Raw genomic sequence first — 22,510 nt, 5'->3', positions numbered from 1 at the left:
AAAAACCAAACAATGTAAAACTTCAGAGCCTACATGTCCACTCAGTCCTACTTCTTGTTCAGCTAATTGCTGAGACAAACAAGTTTGTTACATTTACAGGAGATACTGGTACCTGCTTCTTATTTACAATGTCATCAGAAAGTGAGAACGGGCATTTGCATGGCACTTTTGTAGTGGGCATTGCAAGGTATTTATGTGCCAGATACGCTAAACATCCGTATGCCCCTTCACGCTTCGGCCACCATTCCAGAGGACATGCTTCCATGCTGATGACGCTCATTAAAAAATAATGCGTAAATTAAATTTGTGACTGAACTCCTTGGGGAGAGAATTGTATGTCTCCTGTTCTGTTTTACTCACATTTTGCCATATATTTCATGTTATAGCAATCTTGGATGATGACCCAGCACATGCCGTTCATTTTAAAAACACTTTCATTGAGGGTTTCACGAAACGCAAAGAAGGTACCAATGTGAGATTTCTAAAGATAGCTAAAAGCACTTGACCCAAGGTTTAAGAATCTGAAGTGCCGTCCAAAATCTGAGAGGGATGAGGTGTGAAGCATGCTTTCAGAAGTCTTAAAAGAGCAACACTCTGATTCGGAAACTACAGAACCCGAACCACCAAAAAAGAAAATCAACCTTCTGCTGGTGGCATCGGACTCAGATGATGAATATGAACATGTGTCGGTCTGCACTGTTTTGGATAGTTATTGAGCAGAACCAGTCATCAGCATGTCCCCTGGAACGGTGGTTGAAGCAAGAAGAAACATATGAATCTTTAGTGCATCCTGCACGTAAATATCTTGCGATGCTGGCTACAACAGTGTCATGCGAACGCCTGTTGTCACTTTCAGGTGACATTGTAAACAAGAAGAGGGCAGCATTATCTCCTGCAAAGGTAAACAAACTTGTTTGTGTGTGCAATTGGCTGAACAAGAAGTAGGACTAAGTGGACTTGCAGGCTCTAAAATTTTACATTGTTTTATTTTTGAATGCAGGTATTTTTGTACATTTGTGATTTCAACTTTCATGATAAAAAGGTTGTGCTACAGTACTTGTATTAGGTGAATTGAAAAATACTATTTCTTTTGTTTTTTTACAATGCAAATACTTGTAATCAAAAATAAATGCAAAGTGCACATTGTACACTTAGTATTCTGTGCTGTAATTGAAATCAATACATTTGAAAACATAGAAAACATTAAAAATATTTAAATAAATGGTATTCTATTGTTTAAACAGTGTGATTAATCGCACGATTAATCATGATTATTTTTTTTAAATCGCCTGACAGTCCTAATTTCAAGTAATTGTTGAGACAACTAAATTATTTAACATGATATCAGGGACTTACATAAAAAGTTGCATTTTAAAATAAAAACTGAATAAAGAAGACAAACTGACTTTCATAAGCTTGAGCAAATGGAGACATTTTGGCTGAGACAAGGTGGATGAGGTAATATGTTTCACTGGACCAACTTCTGTTAGTGAAAGACAAGTTTTCTGAGCTACACAGAGCTCTTCTTCAGGTCAGTCTGGCTGATAAATTATGTCGAACAGGAGATTCACTGGCAATTCAGTTTAGCACAATCAGACAGGCTGTTTGCGATTTGTAACAAGCTTTAGCCAACTGCTTTTAGTGGTCAGATTTCCACTGCCTTTCGTAATTTGGGATTAACAGCGGTATATAACCATCTAGCCACATTTTCAACAGTCTTCTCAGAAGCACAGTAAAAATGTAACCATTCTGATGGAATTCAACACCACGTTTTTTGGGACAAGAACTGCTACACAAATCAAAGACAGTAAATATTCCTGTAAATGGGAAAATGTTTCTATTGCATCAGGAACGCATTTTACATTAAACCCTTCATCCAGACCACCTTATGAAAGGAAATGTACAGCAAACATCTGTGGGAAAACCTACTTAATATCTTTTCCTTATCTTATTCATCAAAATTTGTTATTTAACAAAAAAGCTTAATAGAACCAAGCAGGACTAAAAAGCAAATGTGAATTATTGCAAGGTTGACTTGCTCTACAGTAATCACTCTGTTGCACCTAAGCAAGCCGTTTACATCACAGGCATGTCAATCCCCAAATATTTGGCAGTGAATGACAAAAATATATAGATTAAACATTCCACTTGGATGATTTTTAACACTGATACATACAATCATGTTGCCATTATTATAATAACTCACATGGTTGAATCTTCTTGTGAAGGCAACTGCATTTGGTGCAGAACTGTACTTCTCTTTCTTATTCCACCCACAACTTGACAATTCCTGGAATATGAGGATGACAATTAGTTTATAATATTTATAGTTTATTGAATGCCATCAGCACACTCAGCATGTTCGGTACAAAACAAAGACAGACATGGTTATATACATTTCAAGGTACTCAAATCTTCATTTTCTTTATTTTGGCAATGAAATGCAAAAATGCACTGAGATAACAAATATGCAGAGTTAAACTTTTTCCAGACTGCTTTGGTATGTTTGCATCTATTGGGTTGGATGCAAATAAGACATAGAAAACAATGAGGTTTTTTTCATGTAGGTAAATACTATTACTAAATTTTCAAAAACTGATTTTAGGGTTTGATCTTGGTTGAATTCAGGGTTTGGGGTATTTTTTTTTGTTTTGTTGTGTTTTGAAATGGATAAAATAACACAATAGCAATTTGGTGGGTTTCAGACTGAAATTTCTGTTTTTAGATTTACATGCAGCGTGGAAGAGCATAGAGGGATGACATGTTTAGAGTTTTTGTTTAAGGTAATTTCTTCAAGATGTTTATTGAAAGAAAAAAAATCTAAGTGATATGCATCAACAGTTGCATCTTATATACATAATCCAGTATGTTTCATTAAATTGTACACTAAATTTTTTTTAAAAATGTTTACAAACAAAGCTGCGAGGGCCATCATCTCCTCCGGTGGCTGCAGTGGCAGGAACTAGAATGGCCCCTTTGTTGTGTTAGTTGTTTATCCACAATACCCAGTCTTATTTAAGAGACTGCTTGACAGCCAGCATTGAAAATGTGAACCACTAGCCTTGTAATTAGCCCGGAATGTCATGTCATCAAACAGCCTAGGTAACATGGCAGCAAGTCATGAGAGAAAAACAGGTGATTTCTCATTTAAACCTAAAAATAGAGCCCCTAATAATTCATTTACTTCTGAATTCTAACATTATTTCTAATTTCTAGTATCTGAAAATCTTTTTTTCAGAACTATCTAATTATGATTCCTTCCCTAATACCTCCCCCCCAACTACCATGAGGATTTTATATGGAAAATGCTGCTCTCCATTGCTATTTATCTACAATTAATTCTAAAGGAGCGGATCTGGTTAAAATTTCTTCCTTCCAAATTGTATAGGTACATGCACCAACAACAATTATACACTTGCCTCGTCTACATCAGACAGCATACACACAGCACATAACATCTACTGCACATAAAGTAATGCAAAATCCTACAGAGTATGGGTCAGATTTTCAGTATGCACAGTTTTGCATGTGCTTAATCATTTATCTATATGCATAAATCTGGGGTTAAGTGCATGCAACAGAGTTTGTTTGCATGAATACCGAATACTTGTATTTTGACAATCTGGCCCATAGTGCCACTAGAGTGCCAATTATTAAATGGCCAAATAGCAAAGTAGCTTCATTTGTTTCAATTTATTACTGTCTCTCTCAAGCCCTTAAAATTGTGTAACTGTTTAAATACCACAGCAACTTATCAAAACCAAGCACTACTCCATGCTTCCAGTTGGTTTCCACTTTATTGGTGCAACAAAATTAACACACAACTATTGTATTCAACACATACGGTGTTTAATCACAATCACACTGAGAAGGCCTCCTTAGCCCCACAAATCCCCAGTAACCCCCTCCCATCCCAGGAAGCACCTCACATGACTAACAGACATGGGTACATTAGAGAGGCAGGAGGTCTCAAATAGTCAGGACCTAAACCATTTTAGGGCTTCAAATATAAGAACACACATTCTTAAATTTCATATCAATATGATATACAATACACTGTATACGGTTAACATAGTACCAACAAGAGACCACAAGTATTTCCAAAGTGGATCTTTGAGATTACAGACTTTAATTTGTCAGACTGGTTGCTAAGAGATATGTGATGCCTTTGGAAGTATAAATGATTACTCCCAGCTGTAGAATTGAGTGGAAAGTAGGAGGCTTTTCTAATTATTGATGAAAAATCCTTGTTCCTGCAGTGTTCTGAAAGCTCTCTCTGTGGTTCTCATTCATATGCCAAATGAGCAAGTGATCCTGGAATGCATTACATTCACATTCTCCGGAGCAAAGTTTGGCAATCAGTGACTGGTCAAAATATAGGGCCTCTAATGATAATATGAGTGAGAGAAGGCAAATCTTGAGACACATCCATGCACCCAACTGGAATGAGAAAATCACTTTTGATAAGTACTCAGTGTGAAAGTCTCCATTTGGAATCCCCTGTACTTGAGGATCTTTGATGTCCAGCAAGGGCCTGATCACTCCAGACCTTTTCTGTATAGTAAAAAAGAGATGGAAATAACTTTGGATAACCCTCCTTAGGCTGCCTCTTTGTCTTTCAGTGGGAGCAGTCCTCTAAACCATGTTAGATATATTCAAGCAAAACAGATGGCCAGACAGAAGAGATTCACCTGTGGCTTAATTATTCCTGCACAATGAGAATTCTATTTTCCTGTCGACTTTCTCAATGGGGAAGGGGAAGAATCTTTCAATGGGCATGACCATTTATTTTGCCTCAGCAGTCACAGCCACATCCCTGGTATCTGCACCAAACAGTAGGTAGGGTTTTTTTGTCCTGGAATTTATATTTCATGAGATGTCTATTAAGGCACTTCTCTTTCAATGGCTATTTTCATTCTGAACGGATCAGTTCCTCAACAACTGCACTGATGGGAAATAAGTTTCAGTTTTTGAGCTGGAGGGAAAAATATTTCCCCTATAAAGAGATTGGATTTCTGCTTGGTTTATTCTGGAGGTACAACTAAGATCAGTGTCTCCTTACAGCGGTTTTAAAATATTCATGAGGAAATAGGCTGTTCTCTGAGGGAATCTGATTCTTCAGAGTCAGATTCTAACAAATCTCCTTCCTTGAGTGATGTAGAATCTGAGGTGTCATATTGAAGATGGCTATACTGCCTTCTTTGTATTTTTCTTGTAGCATTTTGATTAGTCAACCCTGTTGATTAATTCTGTGAGAATGGGTGCAGAGAATCAACCCCAGCTATGTTTATTTTTATTTATTTATTTATTTATTTTTACTTTGAAGGAGATTTTGGCTGTTATAAAGGAGTCACTTGAAGTTCTCTGGGATGACTGCCACTAGGCTGTGTGGGCTTAGGAACTGGGGAGACTGCAGAAGGAAAGAAGCCAGTCTAATTCACCAATGCCATCACTGTTCACCAAAGGGAGGGGACCACAGAAGTAAAATAAAAAGGGGAGAAAAATGTTTGGGTATTTCTTCAAGGAAAAGAAAAATTAAATTAAAAGGGAAAGCCTGCCAGGCTGCCCTGCAGAGACAGACACACACCAGGCAATAATATGGTGGATAAGCCCTTTTCTCACCTAACTCGTCCTGAACAAAACATTAGATACCTCCAGTAAAATTAGTGGAGCGGACCAGGATTCATAAGCAGTGAATCAAAAGATATGAAACACGCAAAGGAACAGTGCTGGTTTACTCCACTAAGTTGTAGGTGAAATGGAGTGGCCACCTTTTTTTTTTTTTTTTAATCTCTAAAAAGCTCCTATATTTATTGAAAGTGAATTCTGAGTTACACTTTTGATGTTTGATGTGACAATTTAGGTAACACAAAAAGCAAGGTCTTGAGGGTGACACTGGTCATTTCAGGTGACTGTTCGAAGTTTAGACTCTTGCGCTGACAGCTTTCGTAAGAGTAATGTAATGCCAATGCTATTTCTATTTTATCCATCACTTATTTTTATTGTTCTGCAAATGTACAAAAATAACAACAACAAAAAGGTTCAAAGCTCATCAAGGAAGTCTATTTGGCATGATGCTTTATAACTCACAATACAATAAGGTGAATAAATTGAAGGAAAAGAAGTGTAGAGCAACAAAACACTTTATGCAGTATACATCATGACACACTAAGCACCTTGCTTGGAAGTTATTGGTTTATGTGACCCACCGAAAGTATTTTTGTGAATGTAGCTCAGTCTCTTGAGAACCTCAGCTCTTATTTTCTCTCAAATTGAGTTACTCACAGAACAGTAGTTTTTAAAAGTCCCAGCAGGAGCAAACATTTTTTCTACAGCAAAGAGCAACACTTAATGTGGAAACTACAGAACCCGAACCACCAAAAAAGAAAATCAACCTTCTGCTGGTGGCATCTGACTCAGATGATGAAAATGAACATGTAGTGATCTGTACGGCTTTGAATTGTTATCGAGCAGAACCAGTCATTAGCATGGACACATGTCCCCTGGAATGAGGATTGAAGTATGAAAGGACATATGAATCTTTAGCACATCTGGCATGTAAATATCTTGCGACGCTGGCTACAATAGTGCCATGAGAACGCCTGTTCTCACTTTCTGGTGACATTGCAAACAAGAAGAGGGCAGCATTATCTCCTGCAAATGTAAACAAACTTGTTTGTCTGAGCAACTGGCTGAACAAGAAGTAGGATTGAGTGGACTTGCAGGCGCTAACATCTTACATTGTTTTATTTTTGAATGCAGTTTATTTGCTCATAGTTGTAAGCCTGACTTCAGTACCGGGAAAAATGGTTTAAACTATAGTAAAGAACAAAATTGTCAGACACATAGATGAACATAATTTGTTGGAGAATAGTCAACATGTTTTTTGTAAAGGGAAATCATGCCTCACAAATCTACTAGAATTCTTTGAGGGGGTCAACAAGCATGTGGACAAGGGGGATCCAGTGGATTTAGTGTATTTAGATTTTCAGAAAGCCTTTGACAAGGTCCCTCACCAAAGGTTCTTAAGCAAAGTAAGCAGTCATGGGATAAGAGGGAAGGTACTCTCATGGATTGGTAACCAGTTAAAAGATAAGAAACAAAGGGTAGGAATAAATGGTCAGTTTTCAGAATGGAGAGAGGTAAAGAGTGGTGTCCCCCAGGGGTCTGTTCTGGGCCCAGTCCTATTTAACATTCATAAATAATCTGGAAAAGGGGGTAAACAGTGAGGTGGCAAAATCTGCAGAGGATACAAAACTATTCAAGATAGTTGAGACACTGCAAAGAGCTCCAAAAGGATCTCTCAAAATGGCAGATGAAATTCAATGTCAATAAATGCAAAATAACACACATTGGAAAACTTAATCACAATGATATGTACAAAATGATGGAGTCTGAATTAGCTGTTACCACTCAAGAAAGACATCTTGGAGTTATTGTGGATAGTTCTCTGAAAACATCCACTCAATATTCAGCAGCAGTCAAAAAAGCTAACAGAATGTTAGGAACCATTAGGAAAAGTATAGATAAAAGAGTAAATATCATAATGCCACTATATAAATCCATTGTACACCCACATCTTGAATACTCCATGCAGTTCTGGTTGCCCCATCTCAAAAGATATATATTAGAACTGGAAAACTTCCAGAGAAGGGCAACAAAAATGATTCAGGGTATGGGACAGCTTCCATATGAGGAGAAATTACAAAGACTGGGACTTTTCAGCTTGGACTAAGGGGGGATATGACAGAGGTCTATAAATCATGACTGGTGTGGAGAAAGTAAATAAGGAAATGTTATTTACTTCTTCTCATAACACAAGAACAGGGGCCACCAAATGAAATTAATAGGCAGCAGGTTCAAAACAAACAAAAGGATGTGTTTTTTCATACAACACACAGTCAACCTGTGGAACTCCTTGCCCGAGGACGTTGTGAAGGCCAAGACTGTAACAGGATTCAAAAAAGAACTAGATAAATTCATGGAGGATAGGTCCATCAATGGTTATTAGCCAGGATAGGCAGGGATGTTGTCCCTAGTCTCTGTTTGCCAGAAGCTGGGAATGGGTGACAGGGAATGGATCACTTGATGATTACCTGTTCTGTTCATTCCCTCTGGGCCCCTGGCATTGGCCACTGTCGGAAGACAGGATACTGGGCTAGATGGACCTTTGGTCTGACCCAGTATGGCCATTCTTATGTACATTTGTAACTTTCACAATAAAGAGATTGCACTACAGTACTTGTATTAGGTGATGTCAAGGTTCCTTCCTTCCTTGTACACACTCTGAACTCTAGGGTACAGATGTGGGGACCTGCATGAAAGACCCCCTAAGCTTATTCTTACCAGCTTAGGTTAAAAGCTGCCACCACCAAAGTGTTACACAAAGAACACGGGAAGTGCCCACTTGGAAACGTCTCCCCCCAAAAATATCCCCCCAAGCACTACACCCCTTTTCCTGGGGAAGGCTTGATAAAAATCCTCACCAATTTGCATAGGTGAACACAGATCCAAACCCTTGGATCTTAAGAACAATGAAAAAAGCAATCAGGTTCTTAAAAGAAGAATTTTAATTAAAGGAAAAGTAAAAGAATCACCTCTGTAAAATCAGGATGGTAAATAGCTTACAGGGTAATCAGATTCAAAACATAGAGAATCCCTCTAGGCAAAACCTTAAGTTACAAAAGACACAAAAACAGGAATATACATTCCATTCAGCACAACTTATTTTATCAGCTATTTAAATAAAACAGAATCTAACGCATATCTAACTAGATTGCTTATTAACTCTTTACGGGAGTTCTGACCTGCATTCCTGCTCTGGTCCCGGCAAGAGCATCACACAGACAGAGACTTTGTTTCCCCCCCACTCCAGCTTTGAAAGTATCTTGTCTCCTCATTGGTCATTTTGGTCAGGTGCCAGTGAGGTTATCTTAGCTTCTTAAGCCTTTACAGGTCAAAGGGTTTTTCCCCTGGCCAGGAGGGATTTAAAGGTGTTTACCCTTCCCTTTATATTTATGGCAGGTGAACTGAAAAATACTATTTCTTTTGATTTTTAAAATCAAAAGTGCAAATATTCTTAATCAAAAATAAATATAAAGTGAACACTGTACACTTTATACTCTTTGTTGCAACTGAAATCAATACATTTGAAAATGTAGAAAACATCCAAAAATTATTTAAATAAATGGTGTTCTATTATTGTTTAACAGTGCAATTAATCGCTTGACATCCCTAATTTATTTAATTTCCGTTATAAAGACAGAAAAGATAATGCTAGCTGACGCTACATGAAGTGTTACTGAAGACTTAGGCAAGCCCACAGCACTTCAGCAAATAAAGCCTAACATTTATTGTACACATAAAAGCAAAATTTTAATAACTGAAACTTCATTTTGGTGTTTTTTATTCAAACTTATAAGTTCTATTCCTCAGTGAGAAACAGTCATATGCCATGTTGGAAGTATTATAAAATTCAGCCTTTTTGGCTATGCATGCTGTCACGGAGTCCCCGGGCGATGCTCTGGAACTGCTCCCTACAAAGCCAGTCAGGACTCTGGGGAAGTCTCCTTTCTGTGAGCAGACTGTCTTCAGGACACACAGCTCACACAGCTTCCACCTTCCTGGGTCTGACCTCGGAGCATTCAGCATCCTCTGCCCCTCCGTGCGCATCCCACAGCGAGTCTGCCCAGGCGGGGTCCTGGGGAAGCCAGAGGGTCCTGCACCCCAACTTCACAGTCAGATGCGACTCTCAGCCAGCCAGTAAAATAGAAGGTTTATTAGACGACAGGGACATGGTCTAAAACAGAGCTTATAGGTGCAGAGAACAGGACCCCTCAGCCGGGTCCATTTTGGGGGGCAGTGAGCCAGACAACCACGTCTGCACTTCACTCCAAGTCCCCAGCCAGCCCCCAACTGAAACTCTCTCCAGCCCCTCCTCCTCTGGGCTTTGTCCCTTTCACGGGCCAGGAGGGCACCTGATTCCTTTGTTCTCCAACCCCTTTAGCTCTCACCTTGCAGGGGGGAAGGGCCAGGCCATCAGCTGCCAGGAAACAGGGTGTTGGCCATTCTCTGTGTCCAGACCCCTGCACACACCTGCCCTCTAGGGCTCTGCAATGATCATACACCCTTATCCCACCACCTAGATACTTAAGAACTGCATAGGGGAAACTGAGGCACCCCCACAATATTCAGAGGAAACATTAAGAACAGTCCCGCTTCGTCACACATGCTTATAAAGCAAAAAAAAAAAAAAAATTGCCCCTATTCTAACATTATATTTTTCCCCTCAAACTTAAGTCTCCTTTGGCCTATGGGTCAGCATGGAAAGTTTCAGTTAAAGGGGAGAAAAAAAACAAATCTGAGAAAACATGAGGGAAAACAAGTGTTTATAACAGAAGTTGTACTGCAACCTTAGTTTTTGCTACTACAAAATAGGTTTTTAGTATATCTGGACGTAGTTTGAAAGAAGCAAGTATACTCGATAGCTACCCATTTATGTAGGGTTATTCTGTTTTGTTTTTAATTGTTAAACATTTAAGGATAAATCCTGGCTCCACTGAAAACAATAGCAAAACTCCCAATCACAATGCATTATATGACTAATTACAATCAAGCATAGTACAAATTATCATTTGGTGACCCGGGATCGCAAACCTTGAAGAATAAAATGTACAACTGGTGATACTGGCAATGGTAAAGTAAGCTCTCCAGTGTAGCCATAGCCTAAGCAGGGTGGATAAAAATCAATGATTTAAAAACAATTTTTTTTTTTATTTAAGTCTGATTTTTTTTATAAAAAGTTTTGAGGAAAAAACCTATCTAAAGATAAAGATACATTATAGCTCAAAGATATCTCATCATGGAATAGGGAGCATAAATTCTAATTCTATATTATGAGACAATATATTCATGTAATGTTTTAGAAAAGTTTTGTAAATGAGTTCCAATAGTTCAAGGATTATGGACCCAATCTTATGGAGTTCCAGGGGCTTCTGTATAGATTTAGGTTAATTTATCTACCCAATGGGTATCATTCTACCCAATGATAGACTCATTTATCTACCCAATGGGACTCAGAGATGCTTAGTTTTGCAGTTCTCAAACTGTGGATTTGTGTCTCCAGAGATAACATGTTTGTTAACAGCAAAAATGCTTTAAAAGAAATAATTATTATAGAGAGGTGAGAAATAACAGACCTCAACCCTATTGTTCCTCTGCAAATTTGTTTACACAGAGTCAACCCCTACCTCTCTCTAAAAATGCAAAGTTTCAAAAAGTTCAATGAATAGAAGATTGTTGGGGGCAGAATAGATCTGGACAAGGAGAAGTCTGGAGATAAATGTAATAAGGGAGGGAAAGGCAGTAGAAACAAAAGTGAAACTGTTTGAGCAGCATATTCCAGAAGTCTTGAGGTCTTTCTGAGTGTAGCCCTCACTGATTTGAGATCTACCATACCATTCTCTCACTAGAAGGGAAAACCTATAATGGCAGCAGGCCGTAAGAGAGACCCAATTTGGGAATAAGAACCATTCGAGAAATATATGTTTGCTGACGAGATTTTTAAAAAAAAAAAGAATCACACCAGTGAACTGGTGGAAGTCACTTAAGCACTTGGATTCAGAGACTGTTGAAGTGATAATCTCACTTTTAACAGGAGTAGCTCCTTCTGCCAGTGTAGAAAGACTATTTTCTTCCTTTGGACTAATTCATTCCAAACTGAGAAATCGTTTTGGACCTGAAAAGCAGGAAAGCTTATTTTTCTTTTCCAGATTATGAAGAAACAGGAAAATGAAGGTAAAGAAGACTGAGTTAGCTGCAGAAGCCAATATTTTAAGTTTCTCATGTTGACCTGGCTAATATAGTTGATTTAATTTATTTTTTATTTATATATATATATATATATATATATATATATATATATATATATATATATATATATATATATATATATATTCATTTAAATATTTTAGTTAAGAACAATTTTAACAAAAACAAACCTGATTTTAAAAAAACTTGAATGTTTAACTAAATTCAAAAATTGATATGCTTCTTTTGTTAAAATATTATGTTTGCTGTTGAAGAAAAAAATCCAAAATACATAACGTTGTTGTTTTAGTTAAATAAAACAATTTAACTGTCTGTCTGGTGATGTTCTCCTCCTAATACAGCATGGCAAGAAAATCCTCCAAATATTAATGATTAACCTATTGAATTGGAGATAGTTCACCTCCCAATGACTTCATAAATATCTGCTTCAATTACCTTTGGTAAATGAAATAACCAAACCATTCACTTTCTGATATAGCTGTAAAACTAATCCTGAAAAGCTTTCAAAATAAATCACTGTTTAAAAATGTAGAGTGTGTACCTTCTAAAAATGAAACCTACATCTATCTCTTGATTTGTGACGAATATGTATTAAGGTTATAACAACCGACAAGAAGGCACTTTTACGCAGAAATCCATGATTAAATCGAGTCTTCCTGACTAGTGATTTAAATAAAATCCACCCTGAGCCTAAGTATGATTAATAAAAGTGGGCAAGCCACCAAGTATATTTTGAACATCTTATATTTTCCTTATTTTAAATACTGCCTATTTACAAGAACATATTTCCTAGGCTTATTCATCTGGTCTACAGTAATGGTCTTTCTATATTAGCATAAAAGCAACATTCACCTATCTATAATTAAAGCTATTCTTACAGTTTCTATATTAACCTTTTTTTAAGCAGTTTATTGCTCAGCCATAAATTTGCTTTGAGGCATTTTTGTGTTTAAACACACAACATTTAATTTCCCATACCACAAGCATTGCAACACCCAGATACAAGGTGAATTAAGGACAGAATCAGACCCTTCACACAAAATTTCTTTGCTTTTCATAGTTTCACAACCTTTTCCCTTTTTAAAAAAATAGAACAATTAATTAAAAGTTAATTATTTCCTCAAAGCTTAAAAGATAAAAAGACTGCTAATTGAGTAAATTCTAAATTATATAGATATCCAGTACAATTGCAGAGGTAAGAATTAAAGCACTACTTTTTCCTGATTTTAAAAATAATATCTTAGAACAGGGGTTGGCAACCTTTCAGAAGTGGTGTGCCGAGTCTTCATTTATTTACTCTAATTTAAGGTTTCGCGTGCCAGTAATACATGTTAACGTTTTTAGAAGGTCTCTTTCTATAAGTCTATAATATATAACTAAACTATTGTTGTATGTAAAAGTAAATAAGGTTTTTAAAATGTTTAAGAAGCTTCCTTTAAAATTAAATTAAAATGCAGAGCCCCCTGGACTGGTGGCGAGGACCCAGACAGTGTGAGTGCCATAGGTTGCCTACCCCGTCTTAGAAGAACAGAAAAATACGTTTTTATAGGAATATTTTGACTTATTTGTCAATTGAAGAGACTGAGCTTTTAATTTCAAGACTATAATCCACACAAGAGTTGCATATCATTCATATAGCTGCATGTCTGATGATATGGCATTTCGTATATAATCAATGAATACATTTTTCCTGCCACAATAAAATTCAAACTGTAAACTATTTATGAAGATTAATATCGTAGGGCAGTACCACTCTAACGTTGCCTAATATTTGTTTTCATATGATTTTAGCAACTGATCTCACACCGAGCCATTTATTCAGATGCAAAGTATAAATTTCAAAAGGATTAAAGACAAACAAAAATCACAGAAACTAAACAGAAAACCAATCACTATGGTCCCCATTAAAATATTTAAAGTTCTGCCTTTTCCAAGCAAGTAACATGACTTCAAGCACTCAAGTTATCACCTTTACTAAAAGTAGACAGTATCATGGCATTATAATCCAATTGCAAAGGCAATATTGCGAAGATTTTAAATCAGAACTCCTGTAAATAGCTTTCCCCCCCATCTCTAATTATTATTACTGTAGGTCATCTAGAACATTCCCATGACAACACAGACTCACTTCCTAAGTGCGTATTCTAGTGTTCTGTTCAGTCTACATTTTTAAGGTCAGACTCCATGAGCCTTCTACCATTTCCCTTTGAAAACTTGTCCACAGCCTAAAAATTTTGCAGTGTAAGGAAATCCTCCTGACATTTAACCTAAAAAAAATTTCCTGAAATTTATCCCATTATTCCTTGTTATATTATTTTTTTCCACCCTATCATCCTATTCTTGATATTTTGACATGCATAAAATAAATCACATGGAAGCTGCATTCACTTGAACACAGACTGTATTTAGTGTTCAAAAAGGTCTAACAACTTTGGCAGAGAAGGTTTCAAGACTTGGAGAGGGCACCTAAACAGATGGGAGAGGAATCCTAGCCAAATGGAAAAATGAAGGCCAAGGGGGCCCAGAGGGAGGTGAGATGAAGACAGGGCAAGGCTTGTTTGTTTTCAACACTGGTATATTTGAAGTCTGAAGAAAACGTGCCAAATGAGTAGAGTGGTGGATGAGAAGCATGCCTGGAGGATAAGATAGGAGCAAAGAAGATCAACTGGGGAATGTCGTCAAGGGAGCAGTTTGAAGGAATAGCTAATGGGAGCAGAAGAAAGACTTCCAAGTCCAAGAAATGTGAGAGAGAGGAGAAGAGTCAGGGTTAATGAAAAAACACCATTTTACATACATTAAGAATCAAATGGCGCCACATTTTTAAGTGTGTACCTCAGACTTGCATGGGCAGTACCAGCATGGAGTCTCAGCACTTTGCAATCTGACTGAATCAGGTTTATACTTGAAAAAAAATTCTTCTTGGAAGCATTCCAGACCAGCCTTCGTAGCTGACTTAAGAAGTCTTCTTGGAATGCCTCAAGGAGGATCAAAGGCATTACCCAAATCTTTTTAAGGGCACAGAATGACATCTGATCATTAAGGGCATGTCTACAGTGGCAAAGTTACAGCGCTGGCAATTACAGCACTGCTCAGCGAGCGCAGAAGGAAAACTGCTGTTGTGTGTTCACACTGACAGCTGCCTGCGCAATAGTGTGTTCACACTTGCAGCTGTATTCGGAGCGGTGCACTGTGGGCAGCTATTCTACAGAGCACCTCTTCCTCTTCTGCCGCTAAGAGTTGTGGGAAGGTGGAGGGGATCATGGGGCATCCTGGGTCCTGTCCCAATGCCCTGTGATGCATTGCTTTGCATTCCAGCAATCCCTGTGCTTCTGTCCGTATTTGGCGCCATCTTTCAACTGTTTGTGAGCTGCACATCCTGCTTCTTCGGTCTGCAGGAATGGATCCCGAACTGTTGACCAGTATGCTGCTCGCTCTGACCAACACGTCACGAGTGGCGGTGGAGTTATTCCTTAAACTGCAAAGGCAAGAGGAGTTCAACGTGGATCTCGCCACATGAAGTAGCTACAACACGAGATTGCTTGGGGCATTCACGGAGGTGCTCACCATAGTGAAAGACCACTTTTCGGCTCAGGAAACAAGCACTGAGTGGTGAGATCACATCGTCCTGCACGTCTGGGATGACGAGCAGTGGCTGCAGAACTTTTGCATGAGGAAAGCCACATTCATGGGACTGTGTGATGAGCTTGCACCAGCCCTACGGCACAAGGACACGAGAATGAGAGCTGCCCTGTCACTGGAGACGCGCATGGCAATTGCACTGTGGAAGCTGGCTACTCCAGACTGCTACCGATCAGTTGCTAACCAGTTCGGAGTGGGAAAGTTGACCATTGGACTCATGTTGATGCAAGTGTGCAGAGCCATTAATCACATCCTGCTCTGAAAGACCGTGACTCTGAGCAATGTGTGTGACATTGTGGATGGCTTTGCACAAATGGGCTTCCTTAACTGCAGAGGGGCGACAGATGGCATGCACATTCCAATTCTGGCACCAGACCACCTAGCCACAGAGTACATTAATCGCAAGGGGTATTTCTCAATGGTTCTCCAGGCACTTGTGGATTCACCATGGGCTTTTCACGGACATTACCGCAGGCTGGTCCGGAGAGGTGCATGATGCACGCATCTTTCGGAACACTGGCCTGTTTTTAAAAGCTGCAAGCAGGGACTTTCTTCCCGGACTGAGGGCAGGGCAGTAGAGTTCAAATCAATAATCAGAGAGGTGAGAACAGGCATTGTGGGACACCTCCCGGAGGCCAATCACAGTGCTGTAATCGCCACGGTGCCTAAGTTGGCATTGCAGTGCTGTAGCCCCAGCACAGAAAGCTCTATGCCTCTCGCTGGGGTGGTTTTTTTTTAGAGCACAACAACTGTGTAGTTTCTGCACAGTAAGTGGCTTGGCAGTGTGTACACCTCAGGAGTTACTGCGCAGAAATCTGCTTTACTGCACAGCAACTTGCCAGTGTAGACAGGACCTCAACGCTCCCCTCCCTACCTCTATGTGATAGGTGAGCCTAGACAGATAACTTGGGCTTGAATAAAGACTGGGAGTGGATGGGTCATTACACAAAGTAAAACTATTTCCCCATGTTTATTTCCCCTCCTACTGTTCCTCACATGTTCTTGTCAACTGCTGGAAATGGCCCACCTTGATCATCACTACAAAAGGTTCCCCTCCCCGCCCCCCGCTCTCCTGATGGTAATAGCTCACCTTACCTGATCACTCTTGTTACAGTGTGCATGGTAACACCCATTGTTTCATGTTCTCTGGGTATATAAATCTCCCCACTGTATTTTCCATGGCATGTATCCGATGAAGTGAGCTGTAGCTCACGAAAGCTTATGCTCAAATAAATTTGTTAGTCTCCAAGGTGCCACAAGTACTCCTTTTCTTTTTTCTGGGTGAAATGGTGGTTTTCATGAATAATAATTTTTCATTGTTCATTATCTTGCAATGGGTACTTGGAAATCTACATGTTTATCCACCTTTCTTAGAACATTAATTCCAGTGTGCATATTTAGATGTCTAGTCCAGGATTTGTACGGTTCTGTCCCATTAGAGTATGTTTTACTTCATCCATAGTGGCAGATGTGATTGACTAGTTTTCCCCCTGAAATTAGGTAGTTTTCATTTAAGCATATTCCATTCAAGTCTATTTATATAATGTTTATCTAACAACTGTGGCTTAATGAGTTTTGACAGAGGAACTGTGGTCAGACAGTCATTTATATTTCCAAGGAGGACTGTGTGCTGCTATTTGTGCTATATGAAGACAGAATTTTGAGAAGGCGTCAAAAGGAGTGGTCCTAACCCTCAGACCGACTGTAAGGTGTGATCTGCCTCAAAGTTCTCCAAGAACAGGAAATATCCATCAGAGTTTGGTGGACATGAAGAGGACAAAGATATACAGCTTTAAACAGCCAAATGCAAAACATGAATTGATGCAAATGCTGTAATATCATGAAAAATGTCCCTTATAAGGGGTTACATTCTCCAGCATGACAGAAAACTTCCTAAAATTCAATAAATCGGTAATGTATGTCTTTACCTGGAAAGTGAGAAAAAAATTGAGAATCATGGATATAAAATTGTGTCCTATGACTGGCTTGTGATGGTTTGAAAGGACATCTCAAAACAGTAAGTATCTTGTGCATCAAAGTTGGAACCAGAACAGTCCTGCTCTGTTCAAGTACTGGTCTCATTGAATACCTACAAACTGAGTTAAAATAAAAAAAGGGAGGATCCCATTTTATCAATTCCACTCACATTAGTAGACCTATCCAAAGCAGTCACAGGCCAAATATCCAATTATGGTGCATCAAACACATAATTCCAACTCAAATAGCACTAAATCTTCATTCTAAAAGGCACCAGCGTACTTCAATATCTGTAGAAAAGGATCACAATTTTTGTCAAATGTCAATACATGTTAGCCATGTGGAAATCTCCCAGTACTGGAGTAGGGAACCTGATTCAGCGTTGAAATAAACCAAGTTGTCTGGAGAATCTACAGCCCAGGCTACATTAAGAAATGAAACCATTACAGAAAATGTTTTTAAGCAAGATGTCCTTCTGAATGGGTAGCAAAAACTGTTTAAGTGAAGGTTGGCGGGTGAGGCCGGGAATGAGGGGTTCAGGGTGTAGGAGGGAGCTCTGGGCTGGAGATGGGGGTTTGGGGTGCAAGAAGGGGCTCTAGGCTTGGGGGGGCTCAGGGCTGGGGCAGGGGATTGCGACGCGGGCTTAGCTCAGGTGGCTCCTAGTCAGCAGTGCAGCAGGGGTGAAGAGGCAGGCTTCCTGCCCGTCCTGGCACTGCAGACCACGCTGTGCCCTGGAAACGGCCAGCAGCAGGTCTGGCTCCTAGGCAGAGGCATGCAAGTGGTTCTCACCCGCAGGCACTGCCCCCGCTCCCCAGCTCCCATTGGCCAGAATGCGGAGCCGGTGCTTGAGGCAGCACACGGAGCCCCGTGCCCCGCCCCCGACCTAGGAGCCAGACCTGCTACTGGCCACTTCTGGGGCACAGCACAGTGCCGGAACAGGTAAGAACTAGCCTGCCTCAGCCAGGCAGCACCGCGGATGGCACTTTTAATGGCCTGGTCAGAGGTGCTGACCAGAGCCGCTGCAACCCAGTCCCTTCCATTCCGCTACCCAGTTCTGGGTTGCGACCCATGGTTTGAAAACCACTACTATAGAGAGTAAAAAGCACTAAAGAGGAAAGTACTCAGCCATGTGTTTATTCAAGAAAAGAAAAGTAGGATTGACTCTGGGAATTCTACCTTCTATTGTTATCCAAGCAATGAAAATCCAGATTGATTGCTTTCATAAGAGTGAAATTTTCTGCAACAGCTGTATGTTCATACATTAGCTCGATTCCCTCCACCCCTTAAGGAAAGGAAAATTACTTTTAGCAGATATATAATAATTCCATCTATTCAAACTCTCTCAGGGAAGATCTACACTACCACTTAAGTTGATCTAATTTACATCACTGAGGGGTGTGAAAAAGACACCACCCTGAGCGATGCAAGTTATAGTGACCTAATCACTGTCCACACTGGCACTAGGTCTGCAGGAGATGGCGTAATAGTTGTGGAAGCGGAGTAGTTATGCCGACAGGAGAGCACTCACCCGTTGGCAAAGAGCATCTTCACCAGACATGCTACATTGCAGCGGATGTAGCGCTTCTAGTGTAGACCCGTCCTCAGTATTTTACTCACTTGCAAAGACATCTTGTATGATAAATAAAAGTCGTAAGAGACTGATCTTTATAAACAGAGATCATGAGGAACAGTCATTCCCACCCACTGGTACACATACAAGTCAGGCTCGGAAAGGGTACCTACATCAGTAAGAGGTGATCCAAATTACTGAATCCCAACCCTAGCTGATCTTGCTGGCTACACTGGATAGGAGGGGAAAGGCACGACACTGGAGGCTCAGACAGGGAATAATTGGGCACCCACTCTTCTGGCCTATGGGTGCCATGGCCAAGAGCAGAATTTGATTAGCTTTTGATTGGACTTGGTTGCAAACAGTGTTTACATATGAAATCACTTACATGCAATCTGATCAATGGTGTGCTAGTCTTGCTCTTTTATACCTGCATTTAGCTTGCAAGTGAACCTGAATGCTGGTCTTGCCATAGAAGTATATGGCTCTGAAGAAAAGAGACAGGTGTTTCAGGTAAAAAAAATCTGATCTCTGTTTAAGCTCTTACTTTTTATTCCATTTTGGCACTTGAGTTAAGTCATAATGGTTTTGTTGTCACTCTCCTAATGGATATCTGCAATTTGCATGGTGACCCTTGGAAGAAAGCTGGTTATTACATTCCCCACACCTCCAGAAGTTTGATTCCTGAGGCCGCCACTTGTCCTGTGCCATGCAAGGTTACATGAGTTTCCAACCTGATAATGACAGTTATTTGAATTGCCCAAGGTTTGTCCTTAAAGAGATGAGACTACCACTGAAGAGACAGGCTAATATCTAGGATTTTCAATAAGGATATATATTCTAAGTCTGTTACCACCAGTGCCTGATTAGAAAGTTCTGAATGGGGAAAGAGGTGGAGTACTGCCCCAAAAATCATTTCCACAAACTACCATCATGTCAACTATCTGCAAATTGAGAAGGGCATGAATTTTGTTGAATTTCTCCTTAAGCACTAGCACAAGACTTAGATTGGTTCAGAGATCTCAGATTTAAGAATTCTTGAGATGGGTCAAAAAGTTCTGCTGCTTCACTTTGAATCCATGATGTGCCAGGAATTGGATGGTTTAGTGACTGTGGAGAGATGTCAAGCCATCACCGCATTTAACTGCGCCTTCATCAGTAGATGGTTCAGGTGGCAGTATGTGTGGCTGTGCTGGTCTCAAGTTGGCTACCCGGACCATCATCAACTTTTTGAACACATGTGCACTGAGAGGTTGAAGATAGAGATGTCCAGAACTGGACAAAGATCTTTTTACGATGCAAAGAACCTGAAGTAGAAAACAGAGCCTCTCTCTTTTCTGGGACTGGGATTATTGTGCCAATAGAAGAAAATTAGCTACATGCTTTTAAAAACACTTGTCTTTTTTAAGTGGTCTTCAGGGAGGGGAGAAGAAAAATGTAAAGGAGGTGGATCTTGAGAATCCACAGGTATGCCTTGTCTGAGAAGTTCAAGAGCCCACCTGTTGAAACTAGAGTCTTCTTCACAAAAGAAGGTGCACCTGAACCAGTACAGCTTGTCTGATGAAGAGCACCCCCTCTGGCGTTGGGGGATGAATGTCTTTGCAAAAGTGAATCAAAAGAGATTGGAGGTTTTCACAGGAGTGAGAGTTGCAAAAGAATGACCTGAAACTCCATTACAAGTCTCAATATATAGTAGAGTAATTTTATTCAGATATTAGGAATCCTCGGGGCTTTTTCTGGCAACTGTTGAAGAGTTTCACCTTATCAAAGGTGCTTAAATCTAGCTTCCATCTGGATATGGTGTCTGCATCTGAAGCCTAAAACACATTCTTCAAGTCAGCGTTTTGCAAAGAAGAGATGTAGCAAAGAATGATGTGACAGCACAGGAGGCATCAGAAGATATCTAGTGTTATCTTGATAGAAGTTAGCTTTTCTTATCTTCCTCTTTTGAAACATATAGGACCTCTGTCTCCGAGGGAGAAGGTGATACACAGTGTTGTGCTAGCCAAAGCCAAACACTCTGAAGTGGCTGGGGAACTGCATTACTGTTTATAACCTCCTTTCCAAATGTTTGGTGTCATGAGGGGCTTATAGTGCAGTCCAAACAAAAAATACTTCATTATAAGGTTCCTGAAGTTCATAAGCACCAGATAGCCACATTTCACAAACAGGAATACTCAGAATCAGCTGAGGGATGAAACTAATGTTCTGTAATACATTCCACCCAAAAAGAAGGGACTAAAGGAGGCGGAAGAAAGGTTAAGATATTTTGGGTTTTTTCACTTTGACTACTTATTGTCAAGAAAAAAGTTAAATATTTAATAGGAGAAACAGACACACACACACACACACCCCGCCATACCACCACCACCCAGGTCCTTGGAGGAGATGCTTGAGAGTGATATGCCTTCTACACGTCTATCCAAAAGCTCAAAATTTTCTTAATAATTTAGAAAAAGTACACACTCAAATGGTTGTAAGAATATATCTGCTTCTAGGAGAAAAATGTTGACATGAGCCAGCCCTCAAAAGTTACCTCTTCTAAAACTTTTTATGTTTCACTGTCGACTACATAACTATCGTAAATATTTGAATATAGACAGGAAGAATTAGCTCTGAGATATATTTACAATGCTATAGATCTAGGCAAAAGGCTCTAGATGTGTTTAAGTATGTTGGTTGAGCTTCTCCACTGATTTCGATGCCAGAAGATAACCACCACAAAAAATTACCATAAAAATGTAGATATTCAGCTCTGGATTTTGTCAGATAATTAAGCTTATGTGAGAGAAATCAAATTCTGGTGTCACAAACAGCAAGCATTTAGAACTTAATTAAAAATATTTCTACACAGTAAAGAATATTCAGAAATTTAGATTTAATCTGTGCTAAGAAAAATAAAATGATTAAATGAGAAGAGCAACAAAAATTATTAAATGTCTAAAAATATGACTTATGAGGGAAGATTAGACAAAACAAACCCAATTTTTTCAAAGAGAAGAGACAACTGAGAAGGGACATGATAACAGATTTCAAGTACACAAAAGGTTGTTAGAAGGAGGAGGGAGAAAAGCTGTTCTTCTTAACCTCTGATGATAGGACAAGAAGCAATGGGCTTAAATTGCAGAAACGACAGTTCAGGTTGGACATTAGGAAAAAATTCCTGTCAGGGTAGTCAAGCACTGGAACAAATTGCCTGAGGAGGCTGTGAACACTGCATCATTGAATATTTTTAAGAGCAGGATAGACAAACACCTGTCAGGGATGATCTAGAAAATACTTAGTCCTGCCCTGAGTACAGGGGACTGGACTAGATGACTAAGGCTACAACTTAGTCACAGGTATTCTGAGTAAAAGTCTTGGACAGGTCACAGGCAATAAACAAAAATTAACAGCCCATGACCTGTCCATTACTTTTAATCACAGGTATTTTTAGTATAACTTGGGGGGAGGGCAGGGCTGAGGGGATGTCTGGGGGGGCCACAGCTGGGGGCC

At 39.5% G+C, this 22,510-nt stretch overlaps 1 protein-coding gene across 7 annotated transcripts in view; it reads right to left on the bottom strand.

The window, feature by feature from the left end:
* The window catches only part of RALGPS2 (Ral GEF with PH domain and SH3 binding motif 2), a 264,748-nt gene that overhangs the window by 165,018 nt on the left and 77,220 nt on the right, over positions 1 to 22,510 (bottom strand). For all 7 annotated transcript variants that reach the window (XM_074961031.1, XM_074961026.1, XM_074961025.1 and 4 more), the window contains one exon: positions 2,207 to 2,290. In XM_074961031.1, coding sequence (XP_074817132.1) covers positions 2,207 to 2,290 — 84 coding nt within the window. The remainder of the gene's footprint in view (positions 1 to 2,206; positions 2,291 to 22,510) is intronic.

This window comes from Natator depressus, chromosome 8 (genome assembly GCF_965152275.1).
Source record: "Natator depressus isolate rNatDep1 chromosome 8, rNatDep2.hap1, whole genome shotgun sequence".
NCBI classification, from domain to species: Eukaryota; Metazoa; Chordata; order Testudines; family Cheloniidae; genus Natator; species Natator depressus.
The sequence above is the reverse complement of the archived record's forward strand: the minus strand, read 5'-3'. Positions and strand labels throughout refer to the sequence as shown.